General features: G+C 41.9%; 1 protein-coding gene across 3 annotated transcripts in view; it reads right to left on the bottom strand.

Annotated features, from left to right (window-relative positions):
- Nucleotides 1–19173, bottom strand: part of LOC143512554 (ERC protein 2-like) — a 215104-nt gene that overhangs the window by 100942 nt on the left and 94989 nt on the right. For 2 of the 3 annotated variants that reach the window (XM_077003021.1, XM_077003022.1), the window contains exons 13-14: nt 18365–18546; nt 6031–6094 (exon numbers count right to left, since the gene is read on the bottom strand). In XM_077003021.1, the coding sequence (XP_076859136.1) occupies nt 6031–6094; nt 18365–18546 (246 nt within the window). Of the gene's footprint in view, nt 1–825; nt 2473–6030; nt 6095–18364; nt 18547–19173 lie in introns of all 3 variants that reach the window. The other variant, XM_077003020.1, reaches the window with a different exon arrangement.

Here is a 19173-nt window from a genome sequence, read left to right as displayed (position 1 = left end):
CGTCGTTGTCTAATGTTTACGCGTCTCTGTGTTCCTCTACGTGTTCTACGTGCGCTATTGCGCAATATATGTAATTCATTAAAAGTGACGTGTGCTCTAAATGAGGATTCAGTGTCTCGTCTTTGACGCCGCACCCATCGTCACAAGTACAATACAACCATTGACAAACAGCCCTGTCTACTTCATGTCTAAATACATCTTATTTGTTATTAATAAACTGGTGTGGAATTTATAATATTACGTGTAGCTGGTTCACATAAATTGTATAAACCTACAGTTTTGATGTTGTCTGAAAAATGTTTTAAATAAACGGTTTTTTCTACAACTGTCATGCTATATGATTAATTCACTACTTTAGCGCTACCATTTGAAACTGATCATGTGGGTCCATTCAAGTCTGTATTACATGTAATACTTAGGTGGAGACATTTTTCTAACAGTGGAATAGGGTACTCTTAACCACTCTACTGCAGTAATTATTTTCGCAGTCAATGCAGTTAACACATCATGCATAGGGGGGAAAACCCTCAAATACCGTGAAACCGATATCATTTTTAAAAATATCGTGATATAGAATTTGGGTCATACCGCCTAGCACTAGTGCACATATGGTCTGGATCTAAGAAAAAGGTTTGATCTTCGGTACGGCCCTGAGTTGTGTGTACGTGTGTGTGTTTGTGGGGAAGTGTACATGTGTGCGTTTGTACTGAAGCTCACAATCAGAAAGAGTTGTACAGTAACACTGGTGGCTAAAAGTGTTAAAAGATCTCAGGAGCCTCATGTGTCTTTTGTCCTCTCACATGGGCTGATACTGTGTGTGTGTACCTGTGTTGGAGCTACTGTGGGCGCTTGCTCCTCCTGCAGAACTGTGGCCTTTATGAGAGCCGAGGTGGCCATGCTCTCTTGCACGACACACTCTGGCTCTTTCGGCTCCTTGGCTGGCTCCTGCACCAGTACCTTCTCAGCTGGCTTCTGCCCCGGGGCCTGTCCAGCCAAATCCTGCGCTGATACCTGTCCGGCTAGTGCCTGCAGTGGTACCTGTCCAGCAGAGTTGTGCTGCGGTACCTGTCCAGCCGGCTCCTGCGTTGGTACCTGTCCAGCCAGTGCCTGCGTCGGGACCTGTCCAGGAAGTGCCTGTGTCGGTACCTGACCAGCAAGTGCCTGTGTTGGTACCTGTCCAGGAAGTGCCTGTGTCGTTACCTGACCAGCAAGTGCCTGCGTCTGTACCTGTCCAGCCAGTGCCTGCAGTGGTACCTGTCCAGCCAGTGCCTGCGTCGGTACTTGTCCAGCTAGTGCCTGCACTGGTACCTGTCCAGCCAGTGCCTGCGTTGGTACCTGTCCAGCCAGTGCCTGCGTCGGTACCTGTCCAGCTGGCTCTTGCACTGGTACCTGACCAGTCAGTGTCTGCACTGGTACCTGTCCCATCAGTGCCTGCAATGGTACCTGTCCAGCCAATGCCTGCACTGGTACTTGTCCAGCCAGTGCCTGCAGTGGTACCTGTCCAGACAGTGCCTGCAGCGGTATCTGTCCAGCTAGTGCCTGCAGCGGTACCTGTCCAGACAATGCCTGCATTGGTACTTGTCCAGCCAGTGCCTGCATTGTTACCTGTCCAGCCTGCTCCTGCAGCAGTATCTGTCCAGCCAGTGCCTGCAGTGGTACCTGTCCAACCAGCGCGTGCACTGGTACCTGTCCAGCCAATGCATGCAGTGGTACCTGTCCAGCTAATGTCTGCAGTGATACCTGTCCAGTCGGCTCCTGCACCGGTACCTGTCCAGTCAGTGCCTGCACCATTAACTGTCCAGCCAATGTCTGCACCGGTAACTGCCCAGCAAGTGCCTGCACCGGTACCTGTCCAGCCAGTGCCTGCAATGGTATCTGTCCAGCAAGCTCCTGCAGCGGTACCTGTCCAGACAGTACCTGCACTGGTACCTGTCCAGCCAGTGCCTGTAAGGGTACCTGTCCAGCCAGCTCCTGCACCGGTACCTGTCCAGCCAGCTCCTGCAGCGGTACCTGTCCAGCTGGTGCCTGCAGCGGTACCTGTCCAGCTGGTGCCTGCAGCGGTACCTGTCCAGCTGGCTCCTGCAGTGGTACCTGTCCAGCTGGTGCCTGCAGCGGTACCTGTCCAGCTGGTGCCTGCACCAGTACCTGTCCAGCCGGTTCCTGCACCAGTACCTGTCCAGCCGGCTCCTGCACCAGTACCTGTCCAGCCGGTTCCTGCACAAGTACCTGTCCAGACGGTGCCTGCAGTGGTACCTGTCCAGCTGGCTCCTGCACCAGTACCTGACCAGTCAGCTCCTGTACCGGTACCTGTCCAGTCAGTGCCTGCAGTGGTACCTGTCCAGCCGGCTGCTGCACCGGTACCTGTCCAGCTAGTGCCTGCACCGGTACCTGTCCAGCCGGCTCCTGCAATGGTACCTGACTGGCCGGCTCCTGTAACGGTACCTGTCCGGTGAGTACCTGGTTAACGGGAGGCTAGAGGAAGGGGAAGAACATGGGAGGACAGTCTGCCTTGACAAACATAACTATTCACACTTACACCAACCTGCTGTTGAATTACTAACATGTAATAGCAGAATTAAACTATAAGATGTGCATAACATCATTGAAATATTAAAAAGGTGATGAAAACAGGATAAAAGAATAAAGCAATTGCAGGCATAATGAAGTGTTGGTGGTATGGGGGCGCAGAGAAGGATAGGGAGGAAAGAAAGCAGATCCTGACACACCTGCAGCAGGTGTGAAACTAAACATGAAAAAAACACTCACCCTCTCTCTTCATTTTCATTCATCCTTTCATGCAATAAAATTTCTTTCAGAGTGTCTATATATTGAACATCAGTATTGCAAGTGGTGCACAATATGGCTTAAAGTATGTGGACACCCAAACCCTTCCCTTGTGGCTATAACAGCCTCCATTCTTCTTAAAGTCTTTCTGTATACTTTGTCAAAAAAAAAAGTCTACTTGGTCAAAAATTCATTTGTGAGGTCAAGTACTTTTGTTGGATGTGAAGCCTTGGTTTGCAATCAGCATTCCAATTCATCCCAAAGGTGTTCAGTGGGGTTGAGTTTGGGGCTCTGTGCAGGAGACTGGAGTTCCTCCACACCAACCTCCTCAAACCATATCTTTATGGATCTCACTTTGTGCACAGAATGCAGTCATTCTGGAACTGGAAGGGGCCTCCCCCAAACCATTGCCACAAAGATGGAAGCATATAATTGTCTAAAATGTCTTTGTATGGTGTAGTATTAACATTATGCTTCACTGAAACTAAGCACACAGCCAAAACCCTGAAAAACAGATCAATTATCCCTCTGCCGCCAAATTTTAGTGCTGGCACTATTATTCCAGGAGGTAATGTTCTCCTGGCTTTCACCAAACCCAGATTCATCCATCAGACTGCCAGGCAGTGAAGCAGTGGAGGGAACTCATTTGTACTGCTCCAGGGGTTAGTGGCGGGAAGGTTTACACCACTCCAGCCCATGCTTGGCGTTACCCTTCGTGATCGTAGTGTAGCTACTCAGCTATAGAAACCCATTTCATGAAATAACTGATGCACAGTTTGTGTGCTGATGTTGCTTCCAGAGGCAGTTTGGACCTCTAGAGTGAGTGATGCAGGAGAGGCTAGTTGATTTTTATGTGCTACATGCTCCAGCACCTGGCAGACACGTGCTGCCAGTTTGTGTGGTACACTTATTTTAAGCTGCTTTTAATCCAATACACATCAATTTTACAATAGTGCTTCCACTTGACCAGGACAGATCTAGCAGAGCAGATGTTTCACAAACCTGGACAAACGTAGTATCCTGGACATAAAACGTGACATGACAACGTCATAAAAAGGCCCTGAGCACTTCAGTACAGATATTGGATTTGGTTTACTTTATACCTCATAGCAATGGGAGTGGCTAAAACACTTGAACTCAATGTCAACATACCTTTCACTATACAATTTATATGTAGAACTGATATACATATCCAGGTTAATAGGTCAGTACGCATAGGTCAGTAAACAACATCAGTAATAGATTTGTTATATCAAAACGGTGATAAAGCAGAGGAAGAAATGATGCTCATATTGTCAGTAGTACAATGTTTTGTTTCCCTCATCCCTGTATTGATGCTTTAAAGTGCTAAAGTGCCCTTGAGTATGACAATGGCTTTACTTAGTATTATTAATTATTAATTACTAATATTATTGATATTATTATTAGTGTAATTGTTTTACATCATCATATCATTATTACTTTAATAATTGTTATTTATTATTCATATATTATTTGCATAAGCCTACATGTATATATATACACAAATATATTTATTGTATACATTGCATATCCATCACTGTATAAATCATTCATTTAATTTTTTTTTCTTCATGTAGAAAAGCTGTAATTGACAGGTCTGGACCACTAGAGAATTTTCTTTGCAACTCCAAGCAAATTCTAATTACACAAAAATTGGTGAGACAGACATACACACTCACTCATACACATACACACTCACTCATGCACATACAGTTTATATATACACAAAGACACACATAGATGCAAATGTGAACACAGTGTCACTGTTGAACAAGATTTACCTCACCAGCCTCATTAACTAAAAGTATTATAGTGCTGTTATATACATACATATCAAAGTGTACCTTTTACACACACACACACACACACACACACACACACACACACACACACACACACTCCAAAGTAAAATGAGCAAAAGTGCAACGCTAAGCCTAACAGAATCAGAGCACTAGGTTGGGTCTCTCATGTGGGAGTGACACAGTCAGGTTGTGTGCATCAACAGCCCAGCACACTGATTGGACTTGACAGCTTGGCTGTAACCTAATGCAGCCAGATCAACAGAGCAAACAGTAACACCGGCCCCACTGAGGAGTAGGTAGGAGGGGATATATATTTAAAAAATCAGACCCCTTTTCTAAATGTCAAACACAACCTTGGTACCTATATTCCCTAAGCACTTTCCCTTCGTGTTCAAATAAATAAACAAATAAACAAACAAACAGAGGCAGAGATCTTTGTGGCTTGGGCATTCAGCACCTTCGTCTCTGCAGACTTCAGTAATTATGTAATCTGATGGTTAGGCCCTAATCTGAGAGACTATAATCAGCTAAGTAAACTGGTGGAGAGTGAGAAGGAGATTTTGCTCCCTTCTCTTGGTACTGGAGAAGCATGGAGAGGGGACAGAGCACAGTGTCCCTGCTTCTCATTCTGTCTGTTTTGCACTATTACACATTATTACATTATTACAAACATTCGTTTTTAAAGATTATTGGAACAACAAACCAAGAGTTCTAAACAAATAAATCTGTGAAGTTCTATTCCTCTGTGTGTCAATAATGTCTCCTATAAAGCAAATGTTCGGTAATGAGAGTAACGGCACTGGTATTTTTAGGTATTATAAGATTATTTGTAGTATGATTTCATAATCTAATAATCCTAGTATAACTAAGAAACAAATTTTTTTTAAATAGCGCAGACATGCATTTTGTTGAGGAAGTCGTGTAAGTGTTGAACTAAAAATACTTGTAAAACCTTTTTAATCGCAAAATTGTAACAAATAAATGTATATGAATTTTCTGCTGACCAAAGGTTCTTTCAAGTAGGTTATATTGTTATATTTCTCTCTCTTCCCAGAGGATTCCTTTGGATGCTGTGGCAGCACTATGTAGTTCATATCTAACTCATATCTAATATCTAACTCATATCTAATATCTAACTCTGAATGCTCTGACTGCTCAAAGTTAAATTAGGCCAGCAAAGATGACCTGAAGGGGCTACAGAATACAAACCCTTTATGCACAGGGAACCCCCCTCCACACACACACACACACACACACACACACACACACACACACACACCCACCAACACACAGATGTGTGTTCTGTTTTAAAAAGTCAAAGAACAAGATAGGGACAGCAGAAAAAATATGATGAGAGACTGTTCCTATGTGTGTGAGAGAGAAAGAGGAAGACAGAGAGACAGAGAGAAGAAAGACTTCTCACCTGTTGCACCTGTTGCAACGCATTGGTTGGTTTAATCTCAGCTAACGGTGTGGTATTGTCTTGCCTGGAAAACAATCGAGACAAACAATAAGAACTCCATTTGTACACATGTGAATTTTTCATTGTCACTGTTCATTGGAGAAAGTAAAATTGGTGGGGTGGTTGAGATGGCATAATTTATTCTACAGAACTGGGCCTATCAAAGGTATGTTTTACAATACAAAAGGATGTATGTTTTACAATATTTTTATCTCTTGCATACTCACAAACATATTTGTAAAATCAGACAGCTCTCTATGGGGGCACATATCGGTAACAAAAAAAACCTAATTCATTGATAAAATTGATAAACTTCAGGAGAGCAAGCAACATCAAGAAAGATCTTTCCCACCTGCAGCTGCAGTGAACACACTCACACACAAACATGCACACATACGCGTACATACACACACGCGTACATGTGTACAGATGTATACGCACATGCATGCACACATTATAAATATGTACAGCTTTTAGTGAAGTAAAGAGTTTCCAGAGAAACAAGACTAGTGGTATAGTGGTTTGAACAGTGATTCTTCATCAGCTGTGCATACTATATCTATATCCTTCATTTAAACATCCTCAAGGCTCCCTGACATACATGCAAGACTTTGCCACTGCAACTACTACAAATACATGCAAATACATGCTAATGTATTAATTATGTGTAAAACATGCTTGGCACCACTTCTGAATTATTTTGTGGTCATAATTATCTGCAAAATGAAAGTACATTTGAAATGAAATTTAAGATTTTTCTTTCAAGTAAATTTGAAAAGCAGGAATGAATGTGTGTTTGTCAGGTAGAAAAGAGAAGGAAAGTGTATCAGTGAATCCTTGCTTCAAAAAATGCTGAAATATGTTGTTTCAACTTTTTCAGCAGAAAAAACAAAAAGATAATAATGGCAATACAAAAAAGGTCCTGAAATTAAGAGAATGATCTGAACCCAATATTTACGCATTTACCTACGCTCAGATTTTCCTCAAGGCATCATTTTAGTTGTGTATTTTTGGGTAACACAAGTATGCTATTAGTTGGAACACAGAAGAAATGACTACAGTCTCAGTGTGAAACATTTTATATGAAGGAGTGGAATCCATACTATGCAACAAAAAATGTGTGCATGTGCATGCATGTGTCTGGGTGTGTGTCTGCGTGTCTGCAAGGGTCAAATAGTTTTGGATTTTTCATTATTGTTTAGTTTTTCTTTTAATTGTGACTATTTTTTTATTCGTTTTCAGAGCATGTTTGCTTGGTTTTTTTTTTAAAGCTTAGTTTAAGTTTGTCTTTCATTAGTTCTAGCATTAGATTTATTTTTTCATACTTTGGGTTAATTGTCAGGTGCAGGATTCAAAAAGTTCAGAGTAAATATTGTGTAATAAAAATTCATCAAAAGATACCATTTTAAAAAATGCATTCAATTACTGTTGAACAACCAACTGTCCACACAAACTGTAACAGTCCACAGGATAGAAGCCTTAAGTGCAAAATGTCTAATACTACTGCTGAAAATTACCAGACTAAGGACAGACACGAACATAGAAGCGTAACCCTATTTTGGTTCATGTGAAAAGCTAAACTTTTTGAAGGCAATCGAGTCACACAGTCGTGTTGACATCCAGTCTCAACACATTAACTAGTGGATCCTCCGGCTTGCGGTTTTCCTGCATATTAACTAACCAGCAGCTATTTGATCAATGATGAAAACGGTCCATTATGGTTCTCCTTCCCGGTGCTACCTAGCCGGGATGGTGCTTCTCTTTCGGCAGAGCTACTCAGAGAGTCAGCTTGTCAAGGTACTGGCAGTTAGCCCTCTTGTGTGAACGTTGATATTCATGGGGATTTTCCTCTTGAGAACTACTCTATATATTTTATCACCTGTTTCCACTACAAGACATGTAATCTTTCTCGTAGTCATATTACAAAAAGAATCCCATACGGGACTCTGCCGTTCTCTCCCAACTTTTGTTGTCGTAATTGTGCAGGCTAGCATGGCGAGCAGGAGCTCTAAACAAGAGACGTGACGGACCATGATGTGTCGTACGCTTCTGCCAGCTAATATAAAACTTCTAGTGAAAAAAACATTTCAGAACATTTTAGCTAGTTTTCTAAACATGTATTACATTACAGTTAGTTATCAAAATGACAGATTCAAAGCATCTGATGTGCTGGCATTTGGAATATATGTTCTGTATATTCTGTAAGTCTAATCTTCTTTCATAGCACAATAAATATTATTAATTTAATTATTTGATATTTTCCAAAGTAACATTGTGAGAATGAGATTCTCAGTATTATTTAATAATCATTTTCACTTTATAACACTAGACTGAATTTGATCTTTCTACAATAGTGTCACAACATAGAAGAAAATTGTATTCTTAGCATTTTAACAATGTCTGTCACATTTACTGTCATTGCTATGTTTAGTCTAATGCCAGAAAGTAGTTCAAGTGTGAGGTTTCCTAATCGGAACATTCTCCAAATGGACACACAGCATCAACTCTCCAATAAAAGCAGTTCCTCCCCAGAACTGGCTGTGAAACACCTAACCTGCCTCTGTCATTTGCTGTATTTAGCTGGATCTTGACTTAACTAAAGCCTCATGACAGCCCTCAACCTTATGACTTATTATTACCCTTTTACAATGGAGAAATTAATCAAAGTATTTTAATGACCATGGGAAGGCACTTTGCTTTGCTTGCTTGTTCACTGATACACTAAAGCAGGGGTCGGCAACTGGCGGACCGCGGTCCGGATCCGGACCCGAACGCAGTCCTGTCCGGACCCAATCTCATTCCTGATTAACTGTATACGGACCCAAATGACATCCCATCCGGACCCAGAATAAATTGTTAAAAATAGTTCTTAATTTTGACGGGAGAAGTCATTTTAAACCGGAGCATTTATTTCAGCACTATTGAAAATATTGAAAATAGCGCTGAACTCCGTCACGAGTGTTACGCCCCCCGGACCGCAGGTCAGAGCTATCTGCCAAATTTGGCCCGCGGAACAATATAGTTGATTACCCCTGCACTAAAGTAATAAAACTAATATACTGCACACAGGTCGTAGGAGGCAGAGGAATAATGGGTGTGTTTGTACACTGATACAAACACACAGTTCATCTTAAAACAAATGTTATGAACAAGGAGCTATTTTACGCCAATAACAGTGACCTATCCTGATCTCTCTCTAACCAGAAGTGTGTGTGTGTGTGTGTGTGTGTGTGTTAAGGGAGGCAATCTTTCTGACTGAACTGGGAAACACATTCTGAGAAAAATCAAGTATCAGCCAAGAAGAAACTACTGCAGCCAAATACTGCTGGCCAAATCCAACAACCTCCTCCTGATCATGCCTGCCATTCATCTCCCTCTACTACAGATCCACATAACACACACACACACACACACACACACACACACACACACACACGCACGCACACACATATACACACACACACAAATAACATGCACACACACACACACACACATATACACACATACACACACACACACACACACACACACACACACACACACACACACACATATGTGTGCACCTTACCACTGGTGTTGACTGAGATTTTGCATCAGTGGTACTTGTATAGTACATTTAATAGTAATTTTGAGGTTAAGAGTTGTGTTGAAATAAATACCAGACAGCACCCATACTGGTTCTTTAGGTAGTTCAAGTAACGTTATGCAATAACAGTAGTTTTAGGAGTTATTACTTAATCTAACATGCAACTTTCACAAATCAGGTCATTTTAGTAAGCATGTTAAACGTGCTTTTCCAGAAACTTGTTATGCAGCGTCTATGTTTAACAATCTTATCCAAAAGTAATGTAGCAGGTTACTTGGCACTTAAAGAACTATTATATTGTCTTATAATATTGTCTCAGGAACAGTTCTAACATGGTTCAGTTAGAACCTGCAAGGCAGGAATTATTTTGTCAAAACAAAAAAATAATGTTTCTGATGGAGTGCCAGTGACTGACATCCCCCAGAGTTCGATTCTTGGGCTCCTCATATTTAAATTACACATGTTCACTCTTGGCCAAATGATACAAAATGTTGGGTATCTTAACCAGTGTTGGGAACGTTACTTTAAAAAAGTAATTAGTAACTGAATTACTCTATAATAAAAGTAACTTGTTACCAGGGAAAGTAACTATTTGCATTACAGTAAAAAAAAAGTTGTATGCCAATGAATAAGGATTTTTTGAAAAAGCAGTTTTCACAGTCAGTTGAAATGAGTAGATCAGAAAGGTGTTTAACTTTTGATATTTATTGCACATCAACAGACCAGTGCAGGATAAAATCCTTTAAAATCCCAAATCTTTGTAAAAAAAAAAAGCAAAAGTAAACAGTTACACTATATAAAGTGCATTTATATCTATCAAATAAAATTTAATTCTCTCAACCTGAGTCAACTGGTTTGTTCACAACAGAAGTACAATAAAACCTCTATTCTTAATTAAATAAATCAAATACCCAGTCTGGTAGACATTCAGGAACTTCAAGTATTTTCTTAAATAATGTTTATATCGCCACCTTGAAAATGCTAATTTTTCTTCGGCTTGCTCCTGACTCGCCATTTCTGCCTCTTCTCCGTTTGTGTCGTGTCACTCGCGTGCTTCGGCACACGTGTAAAAACACTGGATCTGATTGGCTACCATAACGCTGCCTAACCAATCACTTACTGACTTGTTAAGTTAAACAGGTGTTGCACCGAGAACTGTGACCTATCGAGATCTGTTACTCCTCACTAGCCTGGGCAGTGGTCCGCTCACATTACTGTTAGTATATCAATATATAGTAACGCACCGCTTTTAATGACCAGTAACGTCAACGGCGTTGTAACGACAGGAAAAGTAATTAATTATATTATCCTGTTACTGACAAAATAACGGCGTTATTTGCAACACTGATCTTAACACACGTAGACTACGTAGACACACGTAGACTACACTCCCCTCAGCTCTCTCTGTAAGTGCCTTGAGTACATCACTAACTGGATGGGATAGAGATAAAACAGATATTATATTTGGAAACAGCACTGAAAGGCTCAAACTAGCTGCATTTCTGGACTTAAAACTCCTAGCTAGCTTGTAACCTTGGTGTATTAATAGACTCTTATATTTTAGCAGTCACATCAAATCAATTACTTATTAACATTTTATCACCTTAAGATTACACTTATCTTAATATCAATATAACTATTGATCCCAAAGGAAATTGCAGTCAACAAGAAGATCAGAAATTGCCGGGCCAGACCTAGAGAATCTCATCATTACATGACTCATGTCTGTAATGGTCTCCTACTCAGACTCCCAAAAAAGACAAAGAGCTTCAATCAATTTTAAATGCTGCTGCTCAAGTTCTCATTAGCCCCAATGAGAACACATCGCATCCTTTCTTAAATCCCCACACTAGCTAATGATAGTTAATGATAATGTAACGTGGGTCCACTGACTACAGAGGACCCACGGGGTTTTTTGTTTGATGGGCTCAGGAGCAAACTCCAAACACAAACGGTGAACTGAGGCCTCCGCGAGGAGCGGGAAACGCAGAAAATAAAAGCAGAGAATACGTCTCTGAAAATCCCAACAGAAAACACACGGAGGCAACGACTCAACGTGTCAGCACAAAACAGGGGCACAAACGAACAAAAAAAAGAAACCTAAGAACCAAAAACACACGGAGGCAATAACTCAACGTGTCTGCACAAAACAGGAGCACAAACGAACAAAATAAAGAAGCCAAAGAACCAAAAACACACGGAGGCAATAACTCAACGTGTCTGCACAAAACAGGAGCACAAACGAACAAAATAATGAAACAATGATACAGGAAGGGAACAGTGAAGGAAAACTTGAGGTAGGCCAGGAAGGGCGCAGGAGAGAGACTCGAAGTGGAACAGGGGAAAGACAAAACAAACGAGAGAGAGAACGCACTAGAGAGGAGTAGTATACTGGCTGGCAGCACGTGCGAGTAGCAACGAACAACTCAGCAGTGAGGAACTGCAACTGTGCCTGTTAAATAGGGGAAGACACAGCTGCAGGTCCTCACCGCTGATTGCGTCTCGTTTGCGCATTCAGTCTAGCACTCCTTCTAGTGGCGACCGGAGGGACGGTTCTGGACCCAGCCCTGACAGACGTGGGTAGAGCGCGCCCTCTAGTGGCGACAGGGGGAACGGTCCTGGGTCCAGCCCTGACAGATAAGGTATTACTGCTGGTCTATGAATCACTTCATGGTGTAGGACCAGTGGACCAGTGTCTCTACCTGATATGAATCACTTCATGGTGTAGGACCACTGGACCAGTGTCTCTACCTGATATGAATCACTTCGTAATGTAGGACTTCATGGTATATATATATTATAAGACCTTCTTGTGGACATAGTAATTTTTTTTCTTCTACATCTTTTGTGAAGCACTTTGAATTGTTGCTCAGTATGAGAAGCACCATACAAATAAACCTGCCTTGCCTTGAAATTAGTAAATATAAGAGTAATGAATTAGGTTTTAAAAGTAAATTCTGCACTGAACACAGAAAATACTGCATGCAAAATGAGCATTTGTGTATATATATATATATATATATATATATATATATATATATATATATATATATATATATATATATATATATATATTGTATATATAATATATTTGTATATTTGTTAATAATGGCAACACTTCATGGTGCCTCACAGTACAAAGACAACATGGAAACAGTACAAAGACAACATTGCCCGAGTCAAGTGCCATGGTGACTCAGTACTGCCCTGGTGCTGTCGCTCCTGCACACTTTGCTAGCCCATCGGAAGTGTTGCGGGATAACCCTCAGATCTTAATTAAAGGCAGCGACAGAAATCTGATGATATGGTGACGGCCACGTACTCAATCTAACTCAACCTATTTATTAATTGTGCAGTTCTGTGTTGAATTAGTGTCTCTGCCGCTGGTCATGAAAATATCAACCGACATTTCTGCCGCACCCACATGTGTCTGTGCTGAAGGTCTGTGTTCACAAAAGTAGAGACAGTACTAATCTGATGTAGACAGTACTTCATAGAGACACAAATCTGATGTAGACAGTACTGTATAGAACACTAGTCTCATGTAGACAGTACTTCATAGAGACACTAACCTGATGTAGACAGTACTGTATATAAGACTAATCTGATGTAGACAGTACTTCATAGAGTACTACAGTACTACACAGACACTGGTCTGATGTAGACAGTTATACAAAGAGACACTAGTCTGATGTACAGTATTACATAGAGACACTGGTCTGATGTAGCCAGTACTACAAAGAGACACTGGTCTGACGTAACCAGTACTATAAAGAGACACTGGTCTGATGTAGACAGTACTACAAAGAGACACTGGTCTGATGTAGACAGTACTACACAGAGACACTGGTCTGATGTAGGCTGTACTACATAGAGACACTGGTCTGATGTAGGCAGTACTACATCGAGATACTGGTCCGATGTAAACAGTGCTACACAGAGACACTGGTCTGATGTAAACAGTATTACATAGAGACACTGGTTTGATGTATCCAGTACTACATAGAGACACTGGTCTGATGTAGCCAGTACTACACAGACACTGGTCTGAGGTAGACAGTACTACAAATAGACACTAGTCTGATGTAGACAGTACTACATAGAGACACTGATCTGATGTAGCCGGTACTACAAAGAGACACTGGTCTGATGTAGACAGTACTACATAGAGACACTGGTCTGATGTAGCCAGTACTACAAAGAGACACTGGTCTGATGTAGCCAGTACTACACAGACACTGGTCTGATGTAGACAGTACTACAAAGAGACACTAGTCTGATGTAGACAGTACTACATAGAGACACTGGTCTGATGTAGCCAGTACTACAAAGAGACACTGGTCTGATGTAGCCAGTACTACACAGACACTGGTCTGATGTAGACAGTACTACAAAGAGACACTGGTCTGATGTAGACAGTACTACACAGAGACACTGGTCTGATGTAGGCTGTACTACATAGAGACACTGGTCTGATGTAGGCAGTACTACATCAAGATACTGGTCCGATGTAAACAGTGCTACACAGAGACACTGGTCTGATGTAGCCAGTACTACACAGACACTGGTCTGATGTAGACAGTACTACAAAGAGATACTAGTCTGATGTAGACAGTACTACAAAGAGACACTAGTCTGATGTAGACAGTACTACAAAGAGACACTGGTCTGATGTAGACAGTACTACACAGACACTGGTCTGATGTAGACAGTACTACACAGACACTGGTCTGATGTAGACAGTACTACAAAGAGACACTAATCTGATGTAGACAGTACTACAAAGAGACACTGGTCTGATGTAGACAGTACTACATAGAGACATTGGTCTGATGTAGCCAGTACTACAAAGAGACACTGGTCTGATGTAGCCAGTACTACACAGACACTGGTCTGATGTAGACAGTACTACAAAGAAACACTAGTCTGATGTAGACAGTCCTACATAGAGACACTGGTCTGATGTAGCCAGTACTACACATACACTGGTCTGATGTAGACAGTACTACAAAGAGACACTAGTCTGATGTGGACAGTACTACATAGAGACACTGGTCTGATGTAGCCAGTACTACAAAGAGACACTGGTCTGATGTAGCCAGTACTACATATAGACACTGGTTTGATGTAGACAGTACTACATAGAGACACTAGTCTGATGTAGACAGTACTACATAGAGACACTGGTCTGATGTAGACAGTCCTACATAGAGACACTGGTCTGATGTAGACAGTACTACACAGACACTGGTCTGATGTAGACAGTACTACAAAGAGACACTAGTCTGATGTAGACAGTACTACATAGAGACACTGGTCTGATGTAGCCAGTACTACAAAGAGACACTGGTCTGATGTAGCCAGTACTACATAGAGACACTGGTCTGATGTAGCCAGTACTACAAAGAGACACTGGTCTGATGTAGCCAGTACTACACAGACACTGGTCTGATGTAGACAGTACTACAAAGAGACACTGGTTAGACAGGCAGTCCACATATACATTCCAATAAGCACAAATACAGAAAGATACACATACATGTGCACACTTGAACTCAGACACAATCAAATAAACACAGACAGAGTGGCCAGTGTGTGACCTTTTCCAGATTTGACAAATGGTGCAAAAGAGAGAAAGAGAGAAAGGAGAAGGAAACAACAGGAGAAGAAAGGAAGGGAGAGGCTGAGAGATGAAGACAAGATGAGTTTCAACACCCCTCAAGTACAACAAACATTCACCCCTATGCAGCTGAAATGCCTTCACACTGCGCCAGGTCTAGGACCAGTTTCAAAAGGAACTTTTAGCTCACTGACCATGTGCAAAATGAGAAACAATGACAGTCAAACAATGAAGAAAAAAAATAGTTTGTGAAGTTTAGTGTCTAGCTTCGTGCTGGAACATAGAAGAAGGAGTAAGACCTTCAGACAGCCTGAGGAAAGGAGAAGAATAAATCATATCTGATAATCGAGCCATTTAACGGCTACCTCAGAAAGCAGCCTCACAACGTCTTTAGTGAACATTCTCCAGGTGTAGTGCACTTGGCTACAAAAGCAGTTGGAGTGAATTTCTGCTTGAAATGAAAATATTTGGCAATTCTGAACTACATGCAAAAAAGGCCCAACATAAATCTTACATCATTAGCCAGATACTCAGTAAAGGGTTTTAATGTGGGCAATGCAGGTAATGCAGAAATGTAGACAGTTTAATACACCATTTTAATACTGTGTGTGTGTGTGTGTGTGTGTGTGTGTGTGTGTGTGTGTGTGTGTGTGTGTGTGTGTGTGTGTGTGTGTGTGTGTGTGTGTGTGTAGCACTTGAATAGTTATATTCAGCTTGCTAATGTCTTTAATTTACTGCTAACTGCTAACGACTCTTAAAGATGTTGGAACACTTTGCAGTTTGGATTATTTTGCTTTTTAAGTGTTTCTGGTATTTTAATGGGCAATTGATCTTTACCAACAAAATCTGTGTACATATTGTATAAACATTTGTAAAATTGAAAAAGCTTCTATGTACCTCACTACAGCAGTGACTGAACTTTAGTGTCTCAGTCGTGAAGGGAGATGATGACTGGTGTCTCTAGTGTCTCAGTCGTGAGGGGAGATGACTGGTGTCTCTAGTGTCTCAGTTGTGAAGGGAGATGATGACTGGTGTCTAGTGTCTCAGTCGTGAGGGGAGATGACTGGTGTCTCTCGTGTCTCAGTCATGAGGGGAGATGGTGACTGGTGTCTCTAGTGTCTCAGTCGTGAGGGGAGATGACTGGTGTCTCTAGTGTCTCAGTCGTGAGGGGAGATGACTGGTGTCTAGTGTCTCAGTCATGAGGGGAGATGATGACTGGTGTCTCTAGTGTCTCAGTCATGAGGGGAGATGACTGGTGTCTCTAGTGTCTCAGTCATGAGGGGAGATGATGACTGGTGTCTCTCGTGTCTCAGGTCTCAGTCATGAGGGGAGATGATGACTGGTGTCTCTAGTGTCTCAGTCGTGAAGGGAGATGATGACTGGTGTTTCTAGTGTCTCAGTCATGAGGGGAGATGATGACTGGTGTCTCTAGTGTGTCAGTCGTGAGGGGAGATGACTGGTGTCTAGTGTCTCAGTCATGAGGGGAGATGATGATTGGTGTCTCTAGTGTCTCAGTCGTGAAGGGAGATGATGACTGGTGTTTCTAGTGTCTCAGTCATGAGGGGAGATGATGACTGGTGTCTAGTGTGTCAGTCATGAGGGGAGATGACTGGTGTCTAGTGTCTCAGTCATGAGGGGAGATGATGATTGATGTCTAGTGTCTCAGTGGTGAGAGGAGATGATGACTGATGTCTCTAGTGTCTCAGTCGTGAGGGGAGATGATGACTGCTGTCTCTAGTGTCTCAGTGGTGAAGGGAGATGATGACTGGTGTCTCTAGTGTCTCAGTCATGAGGGGAAATATGATTTTGGTATTTCAGTGTAAAGATGATTCAGGCTTTGATCAAATCAGACATTCATATTTGTAGCCGTCCACATATCCACATGCTAATGCATAAGTGTGAAGATGAAAACATGCCAGACACAACACTCACTGTCCAAAGAGTTTCCAAATGAATGCACCCCAGGTTTTAGGGGGGGCAGAAATGGGGAGGACTCGTGGCTGGGCAGAGGGGGCAATGCAGATTAAGGGCAAACAGGGGGCGGCTCTACAAAGGTTTGGGGTGTAAATGTGGGACAGATGTGACACAAGACATAAAAAGATAAAGATTAAAAGCCAAGAAAAAACCCCTACATACACATATATACAAAGACACACATAGCCTCATGAAAACATACAGTACATGGTGTAAGAATGCCCAGAGAATGGGTAGTGAGGAGTTAATAGTGAAGACATACACACCGACACCCACACACCATACCTGACATTAACACATTAGCACTTTCCAGGCCCCCCACGGAGAATGCTACAGAGAAACCACAACTCTATGCAAGTTTGGCACCAAGGAATCTAATTTTAGTACACCCAGCCACTAAATCATTCTATGTGTGCATAAGTGTGTGTGTATGCTCGCGTGCATGCGTGTGCATACTAGTGTGTCCATGTGTGCAGTCCCAACACAAGCCACCCTGCCAATCTGTAAATCAATGGGTAATTGTGCACTTGCTGGCCAGTAATGAGAGGAAGGGTAGCAGTGTGTTCTCCTCTCTCCCGCTGCTGTAACACTGGCTGCATGACAAACCCTATAAAAGCCAGCATTATTCACACTGCAATGGAAAACACACAACCACGCTCACATACACACATACACATACAAACACACCCCCCCAAACACACCACATGTACACACACACAGTCACAGACAATCATGCACAATCACAATCACACACAATATGGCATGGGAATGCTTACACACACACACGCACACACACACACACACACACACCTATGTACTCTCTTTTCATACATAAGCATCATCAGAAACACCTACAAATGCTCCATACTCTCAGTCCACCAATGCTACTGACTCGACACGCGCAACAGCACAAGGCAAAATTACTGAGAGCTTTAGAGCTCCCTGAAAGTTTTAGTTGGTTTATATGTGCAAGTAGATCTAGTTCGTCCCTTGCTCTGTTTTTGCAATAAGGAGACAGGAAAGTCCAGCATTCCACATAAGCAAATGCAGAGAATTCCAGATTGTAAATGTGGGGAAAGCGAGCTACATGCATGTGTGGCTGTGGTTATCTTTACCTCTCCGGCTCGGGGTTCTTTTCCGTCATTTGTTCTGTCCCCGCCTCTCTGTGGACGCCCTGAAGCTGTCCCGCCTCCCCCTTACAGGCGGACTCGTCTTTCTGGAGGGCCACTTCCAACGTTTTCACCTGCTCCGAGAGCTCCACGTTCGTGCGAGCCGCTTCGTTAGATTCAAGGGCCTTCTGACAGACATGCACATGTCAGGTCACTCAAGAACAATAGAACTGAATTATCATGTTGTTTGTATGTTTAATTACGCAAACATTATTGATTATGTGTGGAACTAAATTCTAAATTTCAAACATAAGTGATTCCATACGTTGGACTGTTCTGAATTCACATTGTTTTATTACTTATCTGAAAACCCACAGTGACAGACATCACAGCAAAACACCATGGACAGCACACAGGGTTTTGTTTCGGACGTTTATCTTCTAGGACAAATTTTGCACCATTCCATTACTGAGGATTTTCTGTTCTCTTATTTTGCAATTTTCGTACATTTTCAATGTCTCTTTAGACACATGTTGGTGTAAAATTTGCACTGAAAGAAAAAAGGTCTTGTAAAACTGATCAGAAAGAAGCACATAAACACACACAGCCAGATCTCAACTCCAGAATCTAGGATAATCTAGCGAATTACTCCAATTTTACTTTACTTTTCAGTGTAATACTGCAATATATCTAACAATTTTAGCTGGCAAGAAAACATATGGTCTACAAAGCCTGTATAGTTTTCATTAATAAATGCAGTAAAACAAATTTAACTGTATTACTCCTCCCATAAAAAGACAAACACATAAATGAAC

This window comes from Brachyhypopomus gauderio, chromosome 4 (assembly GCF_052324685.1).
Source record: "Brachyhypopomus gauderio isolate BG-103 chromosome 4, BGAUD_0.2, whole genome shotgun sequence".
Taxonomy (NCBI): Eukaryota; Metazoa; Chordata; class Actinopteri; order Gymnotiformes; family Hypopomidae; genus Brachyhypopomus; species Brachyhypopomus gauderio.
This window is presented reverse-complemented; position numbering and strand designations above follow the sequence as displayed.